An 18,574-nucleotide genomic window follows, 5' to 3' on the forward strand; every position below is an offset into this window, starting at 1 on the left:
CTGCAACCACTGCCACAGGACGTTGCGTCAAATCTAAAACAACCTCCAGGCTGCTGACCATGACGAAAACCCCCAGCTAGGTTTTCTTGAAGCAGAATAACAACAACACATTGTATATTATTGTTAACATTTTCATCAGTACGCGGAGAAACTGGACTGCGTGTTGGACAGGTAATTTGGCAGAACGGGTGCCGCAGGTCTTTGCTGCTGCCTTGAAGCAATCGGCTAAGCAGCGATGCTAGTTTAATTACCTGCTTTCATTAACGGGATAACGTTACGTTAGCCACCGCAAACAAAAACCACCACAATAATTGAATCGAAATGTTTTTAGTTTTTTTATGGGAGCTGCTCCCCCCTTTTTTTTATTTGTCAAACAAAAATACACCGTAAATCCAGAAATACTGCACATTGAATGATGACAGTTGGAAGCTTGTGTGTGCAAAGCTGTCCTTTGTTTGCTTCAGTGGATGGTCTGCAGAGCAGCCCAGTGCAATGACAGTAACGTTACTTTGTTGAAATCATAAACCAGCCAGCTTACTGTACAGTCGAGACTTGGATGTAACGTCTCGTCGTCAATTTCTGTTTTTCGAGTAAAGGTGACATTTGCTTGCAAGTCATTGTCGTTTGTTTATCACTATATCTATGTGTTGTCCCAGGCAGGCCAGCACCATTTCAATTCAATTCAAAGGAGCTTTATTGGCATGAGAAAACATATAGGTTTACATTGTCAAAGCAAGTGTCTGTCAAAATATAATAAACTATAATAACAGTTGAAAATGGGGACATATACAGTTAGAGGGAGTAGACTAGAGCATTGTGTCAACTCGTTATATACATGTTATATATACAGGGCATAAAGCTTTTTGGAACAAATAGCAGCAATATTTTGCAGTCGCTTTGGAATGATGTAAGCTTACGTTGTTATAATATTATGATCAGAAGAGACAACATACAGGATAAACTAGTTTAACACTGAACAGGCTACATTTTTACCTTCCTAAATCCAGTAGAGACACAGACACTACATCCAACATTTATGACTTGTGCACTGGACTAGTACCTCAGTCATTTATTTTTTATTAGTCTATTATTATTTAATCAAAAAGTTAGAGGAATCTTCTTTGGTGTGCGGCGACAACCAGGTAAAAAAAACTAGGATATTGACACTCGCATGAGTAAAAAATGCACATTCTATGATCTTAGACAGTTGTCTGTGACAAATCATGCCTATATAGACATCAGACAAAGTTCTAGATCCTTATTGCAATTTGCAAATCAGCCTAACTGTTATGCTATGTTTTCTTTTTCTTACAACTTCACCAGGCTTGTTGAAGATTCTCCTCGCCACTCAGCATGGTGGAGTATTACCACATATTAGGTGTGCGGCGAGATGCAACTGCAGAGGACATAAAGAAAGCGTGAGTAGCTGTATACTTCACTCTAGTTGTGGAGCTCCTTTTTCCCTTTACCTTTTCAGTTATCTCCAAATTTAGGGAGTAATTTGTTTAGTTCTGTCAGACCTCAAGTGGCAATGAAAGCATCAGATTGCCTCAATCTTAATGTTTGGAGTTTTGATCAATGAACAAAACCGTTTCACAAGTACAATGTTGACTTAACTAGAGGTTTGTTGAAAAAATATACATTTCCACACGAATAGCTAGTCCATCAGCAATAGCCTAAGTAAGTTTCACATTCTTAATGACTTTCATTTCTGCTTCCTTGTAGAGACAAGACCACAGTGCAGTGTGTAGTTGATGTATTTTTTCAGTGACTCTCTCACACAAACATTGTTCTTATGAAGCAGTTTATAGGTGAACTATAGTGGCAAGTTTACAGTAACGTGTAAAATAGACTAAGCAAACTACAATGCTAGTTTTATGACTTGGCATTTCTTGGTTTTACACTTCTAGCAGTGCCAGAAATATGTCAGTGCCAGTGTATTATCGTATAGCCATTCAGAATCGTGAAAAAATAAGCATTATTTCCTCTATTCACTTTGCTCTGAACCCTGGGGGCATGTCCGTCAGAGGCACTAAAATCACACCCATTGATGGGAGAACAGAGAGAACATGCTGGTGTGCCCCTCCCCCACCCAGTGAAACTGACCGACTCGCTGAAAAAAGGCTCAGAGTCAGAATGTTACTGACCTATAATTTAGCCATGCCCCAAATACTAATTAATTGTGAAAACCGGTTCATTCGTTACTACTTTTGTTTCCGAACCAAAATATAGTGTGTTATGAAATGTAGTCTTGTCTTGTCATATATATTATTTGGAATAGGCAGCAGTTGTGAGGTTTTGGTTAGTTTATTTTAGGAAAAAGTAGGGATTTTTATTTTAGGGAACGATTGTTGATCACGTGTTCATTTTCCTTATTACGGCGATCAATACCTGACGAATGGTGGGGCCAGTGACCTTGAAAATCCATTGGCCCGATGGGCCAGTGGATTGTCCCATAATGTCTACCTTTAATGGGGTAGACATGCTTTTATGTCTACCCCTGTATACACAATAATTGTTTAGTTAACATCATTGACTGTATTCCTCAAACGTTCTAGCCTGGAATCCAGACTGACTCGCTATGTTCAGCGTTTGTAGTTTTTTTTTTTTTTCACTCACTTCTCAATTTGGGAAGCTTCCATTCGATTTTCGAACGTCACCTATTACGTAGGCACTTCATTGCTGATGGGATGTTCAATGAATCACAGTAGGAAGAGAAGTGACTTGAATTTGACATTAGAAGGCTTTTGTCCCGCCATGCCTACATACCATTACATTGGAAGACTCTGGTCCCAATATGACAATTAGACATACTTGACATACTGTCGGGCTGTGTTGTGAGACTAGTATGACTCTCTGTATTCCGCAATGTATCTTAGCAATGTTTAAGAATTGCGAATAGTTTTGAAGTCATTGATAATAACAAAAGGTTCTAACACACACTCTTTCATTTGTATGATGATGATTTTCTAAGGCTGCTGTCGTTTCCCCCAATCCCCAATCCAGGTACAGAAAACTGGCCCTGAAGTGGCATCCAGACAAAAACCCTGAAAACAAAGATGAAGCAGAGAAAAAGTTCAAGGAACTTTCTGAGGCTTATGAAGTCCTGTCAGACGGTCAGTAGTACAATACCCAAATTCTATTTTAGGGGCAGATTTAGTGTTTGAAACACTTGAGCTCAACCCACCAGGAAAAGAATTGCAACATTGAGATCCATTTTCAACGTTTTTCATAACGTCATGTTTTTTGAAAAATGATTGGATAGTGTATCGGAGTCGATTAAATAAGTGTGTGACTGTGTGCATATTATACAGAAATATGTTTTTTTTTTCTTAATGTTCTGTAATAATCTTTCCTTCTATCTGTACGCTTGGTATGTTTCCCCCTCAGCCAACAAGAGAAGCTTATATGACCGCTATGGCAAAGAAGGGCTGACAGGAAGCAATGGAGGAGGTAAAATGACATCCTACCTCCTTAAAGAATTCTTTCCAATCATGGAGCACAAAACTGTGTCATGGCAGTTCAGTTGGTTGGAACCAGCAAAAATAAATAAAACATAATAACACGATAAGTTGATGTTTGGTCCACATTTTCTACAGCTCTTAATTGTGAAACGTTAATATTTCAGGAGGACATTTCCACAACGGAGACCACTTCCACAACGCAGACCACCATTTCACATTCCGCAATCCAGAGGATGTATTCCGGGAGTTTTTTGGGGGAACAGACCCATTTGGTGCTGATTTCTTTGGTAAGTCTTTTTTTCTTTTGAATTCCACACGCACACACACACATACACACACACACACACACACACACACACACACACACACACACACACTTTTGGTCCAAAAAAATTATATTGAAGAGGTTATCTGTGCTGGGTATGCAGCTTGGGCATGTGCGTGAAGAGCCCATTTGCGAAGGAAAGAGACAAGAACAGCATGGTGATGTTTTATTATTTAAACAGTCTAAATGTACACAGATGAATGCCTGCAGGGTCCGCCTGAACATACAGTCTAGGGCAGTGTTTCTCAAAGTTGATTCCAGGGACTCTCAGGGTTCCTTTAGGGTGGTCTAAATGTAAATTGACCCATACAAGTATGTAACTCTGACAGTGTCCCTGACGGGTCCATTTGGTTCCATTTGTGTTAAGAGGAGACCTTGAAATTTAAAAGTTTGAGAAACACTGGTCAGTCATTATTTGTGTCTGTGAGGACCTGAGTCCATCCATGGGCAGTGTTGTGCGGTTGGTACGCTTTGAGTATGCTTCCAGTACACTAGACTATGAAAGATCACAAAATTCCACTGACACACTGCGGTATTGTCCGTCCGCATACTTTGCTTGCTTTTTTCAACACTGTGTAAGCTCTGGTCTGTCTCCAATAGCCTACTACACTAATCCTGACAGCAGACTACAGAAAGGACTCAAAGGAGAAATAGTAGCCTTTGCTAAGGTGTTAAGTTTCCATGAGCCAGTATATGCCGGTCATTGGCCATTAAATATAAATATTGCTGGCTGTTCATATTTATTTATTTTAATTATAATAGTTTGGATATTAAATAAATGAACACAACGTTAGCCTACAATAGACTATGTAAATGTATTAAAATCATCATATCATCATCAAAGTTTTTTGTGAGCATAAAGTGACTGGCAAATCAGTGAAGTTTCCCAACAGCTTGCTGGCTCGTGTTCCTCTTGAGCTTCACAATAAACACAGAAAAACGAACACAGACACACAAAGGTCTGGAGTTGCGCTGTTTTGTGGCGGTGAAATAGACATTGATCTCTTGCCACATTTGTAAACGATTTACACGCGTCCGTACATGAAACGGGGAGCAATAATAGATCTGTCATATAGCGCAAAGTTGTACAACATGTAACAAAATGACATCATTAATCAATTTGTTGCAATGAGCGAGTTGCTAACTTGCTACAGTCTGTAAAAGCCCCCCTGGAGCCCATTTGGATATACAGTAATGCGAGCAGTGACTCTTAAGAACAAAGTCATAGAACAACTTGGTGACACATTGATGGCAAGTGACTTCCTTGACATCATGAAACAGTAAACATGACAGTAAACAGTTATTGACAGTTATTATGTTGGCTTCTTGGTTGGATGTGATCCAAAGTCAGAAACATGCTCAACCTGCTTGGTTTATACTTCAAAAGTAGATCTACAAGCTGACACGTAAGCTCCTAGATCTGTTGATAGCTTGTAGACAGTATATCACTTGTCCGTCTACTGTCTGTTCTTTTTGGCAAGCTACTCCCTGCATGATGGAGTTGATCATTTATGCTTTCGGAAACTGAGGATAAACGAATGCCAGAACAGTGCAGAGCACCCATGTGGTGGAAAGAATCACTGGTGTGCTACATCAAGGTATAGCGATGAGTTTGGTGGTGCATGTGCATATAGCCTATCTGCAGGCATGCATTACATTGTGACCCAGTGATGTTGAACTGTTTTCAGTGTAGTGGGTCCCGGGACCCACCTCATCTGATTGCTATGATTTATTTTCAGATTATTTACATGAAAGTCCTGAATAAACTGTTGCAGGTGTACCCTCTTTTTTGTGACTCAAGGCCTATAATTATTGAATGCTTTAACCAGTGAAAAATAGCAGATATACAAGCTCACAGCGCGGCACTCGGTGCCGCGCTGTGAGCTTGTATATCTGCTATTTTTGAAAAAGTCTTGAAAATGTGTGCAAATCTTTGACGCAAACGTTTGTAACTAAAATTTTGCTTCTGGGTGATCCCTGGAACTAGATATTTTGAGATGCGGGTCCGTGGCCAAATAAATATAATTTTGGGGGTCCTTCACATGAAAAGGTTTGAGAACCACTGACATAGTAGTCACTCAAGAACTAAAAGTCTGGGTTTCCAAGGCTACTCAAGAACAGACTAACTGAGCTCCAGTTAAGTGAAAAGGACCTTTACTTTGACGATGGCTTGCCAGATTGCTGACATATAGAAACACTAGAGGTTCGCGGGCCTTCGGCCCGCTCACATCTAGAGTCCACGCCCGCAAAAAAAAAAAAAAAAAGTAAAAAAAAAATAATAATAATAAAAATTAAAAAAAATTAAAAAATGGGGGGGGGGGGGGGGGGGGAGAGAACTATTGTGGCGGAACTATTGTGCCGCAGCGCACGTTTCCGGTTGGACATATTTGACCGCCGGACGCACTGGAGAGAAGTGACTGTTAAGCCTCTGCTATTTCTCTGCAGCAGGCACATGCAAACACAGTGGTGTCAAATGTCACTCTCTCTCTCTCTCTCTCGCTTGCCCGCACCCCCTCCCCTGTTGCCTCCTCTCTCTCGTGCTTAGCGAATGAGCGGACGGCATAGGGTTAGGGGCGGTACTCCTTACGTCCTAGACGACTACCTATGAGTTGAAGTCGATGTAAAGGGGGCGTGAAGTGGGATGCGGCTCTTAGAGGAATGTATATATAAGATAGGTTTTTCAAAAATTCTTAGGATTCAAAAGACACTCATAGAATTGGGTCAAAATTATAATTTTCACGATTTTTCAAAAATAGCAGATCTACAAGCTCGCTGTGAGCTTGTATATCTGCTATTTTTCAATAGTTAAAGCATAAAATAATGCGTTCTGAATGGGTTAAAGAGTGACCTCTCTCTAACCTGCGCTCCCTCGTAACTCTTTCTCTGCCAATCTGTCAAACCTCCCACTGTCTTTGTCTCTCTCCTCCTATCCCATCACTCTCCCAGGTGGTGACCTGTTTGGTGATGATCCGTTCTTTGGTGGAGGGCGACGGCACCACAGTCGCGTCAGTCGGAGTCGGACAGGCGGTCCTTTCTTTGGAGGCTTTGGTGGTTTCCCTCCCTTCGGTGCTGGCTTCTCTCCCTTTGACCCAGGTACAGAATAGAGCAATGTGAATAAGAAATATGAATGCTTTCCAGTGTCTGCATGTCCTGAAAAATCTTAGCCTAATGTATTGCATTGTATTTCTAAATTCCAGATACTTAGATTTAAAGTGGCACTATGAACCTTTTTTGTAATCGGTAATGCAAATGCAATTTTGTTCAATCTGTATGGTAGAGTATGTTAATATAATATAGGTTATACAATTGGGGTGGTTTTAATTTGTTTCCCTGCTCTTCTATTGAGACATTTAGATTGTGTCAAATGTCATGTCTCACCTAAACAAAGGATCTCATAAAAAGTTTGACCTGAAGGTCAATATTCTGTTCATCCCCTGAGCAAGCAGGCAGACTATTAGATTAATGGTAAAAATGTCAGCACTTATGCAGGAAATGGGGTTCAAAATCTGGCTTAGAAGAGCTTGCATACTGTAGCTTAGAATTCAGTCTAAAATGTTATTCCCCGTGAGAAATAAACAGGGCAACACATTTTCTTTATCTTCCAATTTATACCCGACTGAAACGAGTAATTTCATTCTAACTCATTCTAAAGTGATCATTTAACTTGGTGTGTAGACACCATGAATCTATCCTAGAAACACACTTCCACAGATGCAGACATTCACCAAAGGTAATGCACAGATTTATCTAGGGCTCCTGTGAACCATTAGATTTATTTTGGCTTATAGTTGGTCATCACCATAAATCCCTAGAGAATATCAAAATGTTAGTATTAGAGACTTTGCGTATTTCAGGGAGAATTACTTTTATTGAGAGGAAAAATGTTTTCACACAGCTTTCTAATCTGAATCTTAGGTCTGCTCTCCACTCGCCACTCCGACAGTGACTTCTTATTGTCGGAGTGGCGACACTTCCTAACCCAGATCAATCTACATGCAGCAGGGAATTGTATTTAAACTGAGTCAAATTGTAATCACCAACATGCCCTCTTTTATTTTAATTGTAATTAACAATTGACTAATTGTAGCCACATGCCCTCTTTTATTTCAGCTCAGGGTATGCAATCCTGTAGAAAAGGATGTGAGAGTGAGAACATTATCATTATCACGACCAAAAGTGGCAAGAGGTATCCGTTTAAAAAATATCACGAGGCCTGTGCCACGAGGTAGTGGTCCCGGCACCTAGGCTGGTGTGGTGGTCCTGCCCTTGCAACGTCACGGGTTTGGGTCCCGATCCTGACGACCTTTGCTACGTGTCACCCCCCCATCTTTTCTCTCCCTGTTTCCTGTACGCCTATCAATAAAGGCAGAAAAAGCAGACCCAAAAAAATATCTTAGCACTGAATAGCACTGAAGTCTGACTGACTAGGGAAATCTTGGATCATGTCATACAAGAACCGTGTTCCAAAAATAATCAAATCAGCCAGGCAATTTTACTCATATGGATATGAAGCATCAGCTGACTGTGAAAAAAAGTTGTAATTTATCCAAAGATAATTAATTTGCAATTGTGGTTGCCTTGACTCGAGTCACACTTGCAAATTAATTCTGTCTTGGCCATATACTTAGAGGTCTTCACGGGTCCAATTTGAACTACCCGAACCCAAAAGGACCCGGGGGAAATGGACCCGGACCCATATGGCCCCGTCTATCATTTGGAATTTGAGAACCGTTACCCGATCAGCCCCGAGACGTGATGGATCCGATCCGAACGGCCCCGCCTGTTATTAGAAAAATTGGATCCGATACCCGAGCAGAACGAGAGATCCGAGACCCGAACCTGTCGCCCCGAAATGAAAGAATGCCAACGTTATTATATTAAGAGTTGTATCAGACATATTTCTTACCTAACGTCGCCACGGTGCTGCTGTTGCTGTCAGCGGCGCTGTGCCTCTCGCCAAAAGATGATCTTTTCCCAGACCAGTAAGTCAATGCGGACAGTTTGTAAATACAAATAAATCCATGTTTTTATTCCTTCTTCTTTGGCTAGCCAATGCTAATGCTATCGTTTTCTGTCGCATGTGTTGTTCATTATATCTTTCTGCTTTGAGTGTCCATTTTGCTCTGCATAGCATGACAACACGCAATGACAACTCCATTGTAAACCGTTAACCAAAACGTTACGTTAATATCTTTGATAATAATAACAATCCAACTGATACAGTCAGTGTTGTTGTGACTGAGTGAGTTATACTTCTCAGTTCTCACAACCAATGCAACAGATTACATGCTGCATCTTTAGTGCCATCGTGTGGCGTTATCTATTTGGTGCAGTTGTTTTGTTCGCTTTCACTTCAATCTCGGCCTGTCTCGGCTCCACTCGGGTAACAGGAGATACCCGGGGAACCGGGGCAGACGGCCCCGGCCCCGGCCCGCCCCGCGGTAAAAGCTCGAAAACGGCCCCGTTACCCGGCTCGGGGCGGTTCGGATCGCGGGTAATTTCGGATCTCGGGCAGGTCCGAAGACCTCTAATATACTGTATGCAGCGTGACGCACATGAGATGCAGGTTTTCATAGTTTTAGTTAGTTTTAAATGACAATTGATGATATCGTCAGGCTGATTTGTTTATTTTTGTGATGTCAGAACTTCGGTACTCTATATTCAAATTCTAAGTTCACTGTGTGGAAAATGCTGCCGCCCACATCCACTCTCCTCTGCAACTAAACAAGGTTTGGCCATTAATTAACTGAGTACAAGCAATGACCAAGCATGGATTCATTTTTTATAAAAAATCGAGCCCTGTGAGTGAATAATATGCCTACTCTTCTTGGAGCCGCCCTTAGCTCTTAGTGGCCGTCCGGCCGACCGTTGAGCTTTTAAGCTTCACTCCTATAAGCTGCTCTTATGAACTAGCCAAAGCCTCACAGGACTGGGCTTTAGTGTACGTTGCTCTCTTGTTTTTTGAAAGATTGTCATGCAAAAATACTCAAAACTACAAGCTCACAATGCATTGCGATGCATTATGGATCTGCTATTTGGGGTATTTTGGGAAATTGACTATTTTATTTAAATTATTCTTCATAATCGATTAAACACATGGATTCAATCTTCTATTATGCCCCTAAACTCTTTCCCTGGAAATGACTGCATGTAGCCTCACACCGTTAAGTTAAAACACTGACTTCAAAAACACCTTTAATTTGCCTTTAAGTTTGGTTTACTATTTGCTTCATTAATGTATTATTACAACATGGGCTGTGCTCAAGGGTTGTGTAAAGGAATTAAATCCGGTCCATTCTCTCTGTCCTCAGGCTTTGGTTCTTTCGGTCCTATGGGCTCCATGGGCCACATGGGTCACATGACCTCCATGGGCAGTCTGGGAGGGGGCTTCACCTCCTTCTCCTCCTCCTCTTTCGGGGGAGGGGGAGGCGGAGGTGGTGGGGGCATGGGGAACTTCCGCTCCGTCTCCACTTCCACCAAGTTCATCAACGGCAGAAAGATCACCACAAAGAGGTACGGAGACTGCTGTTTATGGCTGGCTATTAGGACTGTTGCTATCTATTATTTTATTAGCGGTTATATCGATTAGGTTTTCAATTAATCGAATAATCAAGAAGCAATTGTTTTTCTTATGTTATTGTATTTTATAGCAACAAATCTATGCAAAAATATATATACAAATTCTAATATTCTAATTATTCTTATTCTAACTCATTGTTTACCTCCCGCTTCCCATTCCCAAAATTCTCTGTGTTCTTTCATGGGCAGATGTGACTTATGGAGGCTAGTAGTGTTACTGTAGGCTAAATAGTAATTAAGAAACCGACGGCTTATTGAGTCTAAAGACCTATTTAGCCACTTGTACAAAGCAGTAAATTAAAACATTTTAACGCTCATCTTTTCTTTTCTCTAATTACAATCTAAAACATGAAACCTTGTTGTAAAAAAAACAAAGTTGTCCTGTAACCACTTAAATCCCATTTTATACTGTGTTGTACTTGTGCACACCTACGGAGTCGGACAGGTGTGTCAGGACCGCTCTGAAAGTGATCCCAACAATATATATAGTTCACCAGCTGTCAGTTGTGGTGTGGACCTTTACTGCTGACTTTTTATATTAGGAATCATTCACAAGGGCGGAATAATATTCGGAATAATATTCTACCTATGAGAGTGGATTCTGCCAATGTATTTCAATGAGAATGGAGGAGATTTTTGCTGAAATCCGCAAATGGCAGCAAACCGCTCCATTCCCATTGAAATGCGTTGGCAGAATCCACCCTCATTGGTAGAATATTAGTTTGGTTTGACCGTGCACTAAGATAATATTCATTTAGTTTAGTTTTGTGCCTTTTACAACAGCCACCAGTTTTAGCTTGGCTCATCCATCCCTGCTATATTGGATATATCCAGCATGCCAGTTTGGCGGTAACCCACTACTATGCACTACGAATACTCAACTGTCAGTTGAAAATTGACACTTTCAGTTGACTAAGGAAATTCGAGTTTGGGGACAGCGCTAATGTATATACATAATAAATACATCTTACGTTGCTTTGTGTTGAACTGAAGAGAGGGTGTTTTCCAGGTGTCAAACACTTTCACATGGGGTGCCCGGCCCGCTGGCCTACTGGTTCAGGGGCATATCACTTAGGCATTGCCGATTCCCGAATCCGGACGACCTTTGCAGCGTGTCACTCCCCATCTCTCTCCCCATTTCCTGTCAGTCTACTGTCCTATCAATAAAGGCATAAAAACCCCAAAACAAATCTTTAAAAAAAAACACACTTTCACATGAGTCACAGCCGTAATGATACTATACAGCCACCACTATTTGTTATCTCATATATATTTTTCGCACATTAACGCCCTACTTTGTCATACTATAGTGTCACACAAAAGTTGCAGAAATAATCGATCTACAAGCTCAAAACATGTCACATGCAGTTTCCACCCGACAGCAACAATTTGTTCCTCTTCCATTCCTTCAGGATCGTGGAGAACGGACAGGAGCGTGTGGAGGTGGAGGAGGATGGACAGTTGAGGTCACTGACCATCAATGGTAAGGAACAGCTACTGCGTCTGGATAACAAGTAAAGAAAACGCCTCTACCTCCCTTCCTCGCACAAGCGGCACAAACACACAAATTTGAGCTTGAAACAAACACAGAAAAAGCAACAAGCAACGCTATAACAGTGCTACCATTATTTGGATGTACTTCCGGTGTTCCAAGAAAAAAAAAAATCCTTTTATTTTCCTCACCTCCTCTTCCCAGATTAGTGTTTGTTTCTACCTACCACAGGTCCGATGTGTTGATCTTAGATGGGGAATTTTTCTATGCATTTTGTTTAACGTATTTATGAATATGGAGCTGTCAGTATGTTTTGGCTCAGGGTGGTGTTGTCGTTTTAATAACTTGTGTTCGGGACCACAATGTTAATATGACCATGTATAGGACAAGAGAAATCTTCCCTTCTTCATCATGTACTGTCTTCTGTATGCACTCCGCTCTGTTACTGTCTCTATCGTCCTCTTGTATTGATCTATCTATAATGCTTTCATTCCTGGGCATATTGCCTTTTGACTGGTGTTTCAGGCAGTTGATACAACATGCATTCTGAAAATAAAAGCATGATGTTTGCTTTTTTCCCCATCTGGATATTCAAAATTGAGTGTTGAACTGGATCATCATCAGAAATAACTAAACCCCAACTTTTGTTTGCTTTGACTAAACTTAGCCCTTAATCTTTATGGCTTATCTAACCTCGCCAAGTAACATTTCATTTTTGTAAAAAAAAAAAAGAAAAAGAAAAAAAAGAAAGAAAAAAGAAGAAAAATGCTGGTAGAATGTGATATGTGTTTTTTTATGTCCTAAAACAAGTGTTTTTGTTTTTCCCCCCCTTCATTTAATAAGCATGTATGACAATAATTGTTGAGTCTTAATGTTATAGCTGCATAACGATGCACAAATTAATGATTCTATAAATTATATATGAATAAACAAGGAATTTTGTGTACTTTGTAAAACTATTTCAAACCAATAAATTTGAGTTTCATCCTTTTTTGGGGATGTGTAAGTCTGGGGTGGCCTGTGCTGTTTTTTTCCCCCACCAAATCAACTGTCATTGTCCATTGTAAACGTGATTGTTTTAGAAAAGAGGCAGCTGGTCTGTTGGTATCAAGAGGTTGTCACCATTGGTGTTTCATCCAAATATGTTACACATAAATTAACTTTAATGTGAATGGTTGATTTCAGATTGCTTTATTAACCCAGAGCCCTTCCCTTTCTTTGTGTGTTTTGCAACTGATAAAAGCATGCATGTAAGCACACTGGCACTAACATAATAGGCAATTTGCCCATAATTGAGTTTCTGCATGATCTGCACATCTTTCCATGCTATGCATTTTGGCCTTTATTTAAACAATTACACCATCAGAAATAAGTACTGGAGACTGTTTTGATTTAACATGCAAATATATGCACACCCTTGAAAATAATTCCAATTTTAGATTTCAACCTTGCCATCACCTCTGAGACAGTTGAGTACCCTTATAGATATTTATAGAGTAACATTTCTTTTCACAACTGAAAAAAAAAAACGTTGGGACTTTCACTGAAAATGGTTTCTTGCTGCATGGCTTGGCATCGCACAGACTTCACACTACATTCTCTCTCTTGTCACCCCACATGGACACATTAACCCCCGGCTCCACCGGGCACGTCGCGTCAACGTCAACGCTGGGAACGCTCCCGTTTTAATTAATGAAGGGTGCTCCACTGCCAACTGCCAACGTCGGACGCTCAAATTCGCCCCGGTTAATTTTTTTACGCCGGCACGACGCCGTCATTTTGGTGGAGCCCTAGCCTTACAGTGTCTAGAAACTTACCTATTGCTCCCTACTGCCACGACAAACTCATTTAGTTTGGTCCTGTTTTATTATATTATTATATATAACCAAAATCCTAGCCTAATTCAGTTGTATTTCTGCAAAGAAGCAGAGCAGTGGGTTGATAAGTTCTTATTCTGTTTCCACATGAACCCTGGCATCACAATTCTGGGGGCCAACACTTGACGAAACTAGCTGATCTACAAGTTCAACACATCACCTTGCGACGTGTTTGTAGAATGGTTATTTTTTTGTGAGGGGATGTGGGTTGAAGGGAAATACTAGCAGACCTGTACAGGGCCCTGGGGGACCCCTGTCAACTAAATGATTTACGTGGTTAAAATGGAGCAGAAAGCTTTAACCCATTAAGACCTGAAACTGTATCTACTGTAGCGTCTAAACCAGTAATTCTCACACTTCCAAGATTCTTTAAACATGTTTAAAAAGAATACCAGATGTACAAGATGTGAGCTTGTATATCTGCTATTTCTGAATAGCCAATGCAAAAATCTAATCTAGTGTTGGTTCTTGTTTGTGCCACAAATCATGCGTAGCTTTTATTAGATTGCCTTATTCATGCAAAATCAATTACCATTGTGCTAAAGTTCAAATAAAAATGTTTACGTGCCTAACATATTTGTCATAAAATTAAAAATAAAAGACCCAATGGGGCACACGTGAATGTGCATTTGATTTGCGAGTGGTTATCATCTGATACACCTGTGATCTGCACAAATCAAGGCCTTTACTTTAAAAAATCAACAAATTTACAAAGAGCTTTGTGATTGAGGCACAATGAATCATGACTTCTGAAGAGACAATTTACTTATACAATTTTCCAATTAAGAATCCCATGCTGAGAAGAGTTTGGGGAAACGTATGCGTGCTGTACCGATTATAATAACAGGTGAATGGTAAAACGGATTGCATTTTTATAAAAGCCTTTGCATCAAGGCTCATGTACCGTTAACGCATTGGTTGGGCTGGACAGAATCGACAACATTGTTGCCAGTTTTAACCATAGTTAACCTTACTTGTACTACTTTGCAAGCCTATCAAGGAAGCTACTGTAAGGAAATTGGAATGGGTTGGCATTAAATTGAATAATGAACTGGAACACAAGGGGAGGAGATGTGGGCAACCGTACTAGCTCCCTAAAGCACACCTACTGTAAATACCCACTGCAGCACAGTGATCCAGTGACACTTCACTTAGACACTAAAATGTACAGAAGAGCAGAGATGACATGGAGCTCATCAAATGTCCTCCTGGCCACAACATACTGTATATGACGTGCCCGCACAATCCCGATTCTGTAGCCACTACTATAAGGTGTGTCCATGAGAAACTCCTTATTCTAGTTCCCCTTCTCCAAGAAAATTAGCGGATGTACTAAATGCACCCTTTTTGCATGCATTCCTTTTACAGATGGTACATTCTGCCACTCCACGGCACATACACAATTTGCGAAAAGCCAAAAGTAAACAAATGTTATCCAGCACTTTTCCGCATTCCTTTTCAAGCATTATCACATTTCCTCTTCTTACGTATCTTCTGCTAGGGTCTTCCTCAACAGTAGAGTTCAGCTGCTGCTATACTTACTGTACCCCTGATTTATACTGGTTGTCACACACAGAAAATAGGAAATCTATACAAGCTCATGGGACGCATTGTGAGCTTGCAGATCTGCTATTTTCAGAAAGCGACACTGGCATGCAACTAAATCAGCTGCCTCGTCTTCCCACTGACTCCTGTTTCTTAGCACCTTTGTTGGAAAGTTATCAGTAGCCAATCTGAGAAATGTGCCTATATTCCACCAAAAGCTAGTGATGAACCCCAATATGCCCATTGCCCAACAACCAAGCCTCATTTCTACATAAGCACTCTCCCTATGTTATGGCAGACCTGATAGACCAGGCGGTTATTGGTAACTGTGAAGTTGTATTTCCTTCTCCCCCAGACAAACCTAATGACAGTACAACGGCTGTTGTAGAGACCAGAGGCAGAATCTCCACACACACCTCTTCTCTCACCTCCCACACCTCTCACACCTCCCAACACAATACAACCTCCTCTTCCTCAAAAAGGAGCTCAGAGTCAGGTAAGTACATATTGTGTGTCAATGTCTAGTGACCAAGGTTACTATTTTCTGACAAAGCTTAGTAGTGACGTTATGTGATTTTAACTCCTTATATCTCTTTTTGGGTTATGTTTTCTATGGCCTACCAGTTTCATATTCAAACAAATACCAAATCATGCTCGTAAGACCGATTTCTTAGCAACTGACTTCCACTTCAACTCAAAGCTCAAAACCGAAAATAAACACATGCTGTAAATAAAATAGAGTACCTACAGTAATAATGAAAAAGCTGCAATGTACTTTTTCATCTGTGGGGCATGAATAATAGTTTGAGTTATCTTGCATGCAAGTGGACATCTTGGCCTAAGGGTGGAGCTACAGGAAAGGCCATAATAAGAAGGCTCTGTGGTCTGTGGAGCATGGTTCACAAAGAAATTTTAGACAGTAGTTTTTATTATATTTGGCTTGGGACCAAGTGTACTGGAGCAACTACTGTAGGTGGTTAATAGTGGTTCCTACCCAACTGATAGGTGATTGCTATGGTGTTATTAGGTTATTGCTAGGGTATCACTGTGTCATCATAATGCTGGTCAGCAGTGTTTGCTAGGTGGTCCCAGAGCAGCCAGAGTATTGAATCATCAGCTGACGCCTATCTGAAGATTCCACCATTCATTTCAAGTTTCGGACATAAAATATATTATTGTAAAATGTACAATCACATCAAAAGGGAAACTAACAGACCATTACTGAATATGCTGAACAATATGAGTTAAGTGTGTGGATTTACTCCAACTCAGTTTGTTATATTTGACTCCAGGTCACACAGACTTGAAGAGGAAAAAACCTTTAACCCCAGAAGAGGATGCCAAGAAGAGAAGACCATAACACATACATACACACTCATACATTATTTATGTCTGCATAGAGAGCAAAGGTAAAGGACATAAATACTGGAGGTACAGTACATGTCAGTGCATCGAAGAGGTGCATGGCATAATGACTCTTATATGAACACACAACTATCAATTGTCTAGAAACATCACTATGTCAAGGCTAGAAGCAGAGGTAGAACTGTGTAGCCTTATTTTTGTCTAAGCTTTGTACCAGCTGCAATCCCCTTACAACCAGCTAGGGGACATGTTGCCTTACTAGGGAATCTTATAAAAAAAAGTTGCCTACATTGATAGGTTGAAATCTTATCAGCTTTGTTTGAAAGACTTAGACTGTGGTAGATCAACACTCGCACGCGCGCGCGCACACACACACACACACACACACACACAGTTTAGAGAGAACAACTTCAGTACAACTTCAGTATGACACCATTTAGAACTGGAAAGGTATGAGCATATCGGAAACATTAATATTGTCAGTGTCAGGTGGAAACCTTGTATCTACATATTTGCTTTTCTTCAATGCTATTGGTCACACCTAATGTCTTTTACAATAGAATATAGTCCGTGCACACTGGATAAAGCTCCATAAGGAAACTACCAGTAAAACATATTAAAGCTTGTGGTAACTCCATTTGAACCACTGGAGCATCATGGAATGATTTTGGACATACAAGGTTTTCCACCCAAGGGCAAGGATATGTTGACGCATACTTATGTTTATGGTGGACATTCAACATAAAGAATATTAGTCTGCCTGTTTGAAGGATGCTTAAACAAAGCAGTGTTACTATGTTATGTGCACAATGTTATGTTACACACATTTAAATTGTTGGCCATAGACATTTGAAAAGGGTGGGTTCTGGACATTGCTACCAGGCCCGCCATATTATTGTATTCTTCTAACATTTGCTTTTAAGTCGTCAAAAGTCATAGGTGAAATAAAACAAGATTTTATTATAAAGTGCCATTGGTGCACAAATACAACACACATCAGCCCTATATTTACAGTTAGAAAGAAGATCTTTCCCTGAAGTACATTTGTCAGAAAAGTGAGCTCAATCACAATGCAACCTTGGTTAAACGTGTTTAGGGGATTGAAAGAGCAATTTCTTTTAATTAACCCTCTTGTTTTTTTTTTGTATAATATCTGAGACAATTCTTGTCTTTATTTAACTTCTATTTCCTATATCATCTTGTCAGTGTGTTAGAATGTGTGAAAGCATTGCTTTTAAGTGAAAAATATTAAAGAGTAAATGTATGTTGGTGTTGGTGGTTCGTGTTTGAGATGAGTCTGCCTGTTATAAAACTCTGTAGTGTTGGAGACAGTTTGTTGGTTTTAGTGTACATCGAAATTCTGTTCATTTGTTCACAGCAAAAATGAACTGGACTTTGTTTAATCATTAAAATATGTGGCAGGAAAGATTCCTTTTCATAAGATGTCTTCCTCAATTCAAAGGGACATACATACTGTACGTGTATGTGTCATGACCACAAAACCAGTAAAGCAATGGCTCTCAAAGTGGGGTCTTGGGACCTTCAAGGTTCCAAGAGGGTTCCCTCCCCAGCAAAGTTGGTTAATACAGTATAGCATCAAAATCAGTTTAACAACATTGAATTCTACATACATCGGGCTATTTGAAAATAGACAAACGTCAAGATGTGTTGTGAGCTTGTAGATTGGCTATTTTCAAATAAATGTTGAATATTTTTGAACATTTTAACAACACATATTCTGGGGGTTCCTGGCACAACATATTTTCAGATGGGTGTCCGCAACCAAATAGAGATTAGATGAAAAATGATTCAGAACCACTGTATTAAAGCATGCTAAGCTAATCCTGAAAGAATTGATAATGATGTAATAATCAAACAAAAATATCAGCGCCAGGCATAGCAAGCGGAAGCTTACAATTTGCTCTAT

At 40.2% G+C, this 18,574-nt stretch overlaps 1 protein-coding gene across 1 annotated transcript; it reads left to right on the forward strand.

The window, feature by feature from the left end:
* Positions 1–38: 38 nt before the first annotated feature.
* LOC308285555 (dnaJ homolog subfamily B member 6-like) lies at positions 39–18,061 on the forward strand. The gene is made up of 10 exons (XM_080726343.1): positions 39–171; positions 1,324–1,418; positions 3,007–3,116; positions 3,391–3,453; positions 3,629–3,751; positions 6,736–6,882; positions 10,101–10,302; positions 11,781–11,851; positions 15,638–15,778; positions 16,575–18,061. Exons 2-10 carry the CDS (start codon positions 1,354–1,356, stop codon positions 16,640–16,642), a joined length of 990 nt encoding a protein of 329 aa, XP_080582469.1. The 5' UTR covers positions 39–171; positions 1,324–1,353; the 3' UTR covers positions 16,643–18,061.
* Positions 18,062–18,574: the final 513 nt, after the last annotated feature.

Source organism: Nannobrachium achirus (assembly GCF_963921795.1).
Source record: "Nannobrachium achirus genome assembly, chromosome: 5".
Classification (NCBI taxonomy): domain Eukaryota; kingdom Metazoa; phylum Chordata; class Actinopteri; order Myctophiformes; family Myctophidae; genus Nannobrachium; species Nannobrachium achirus.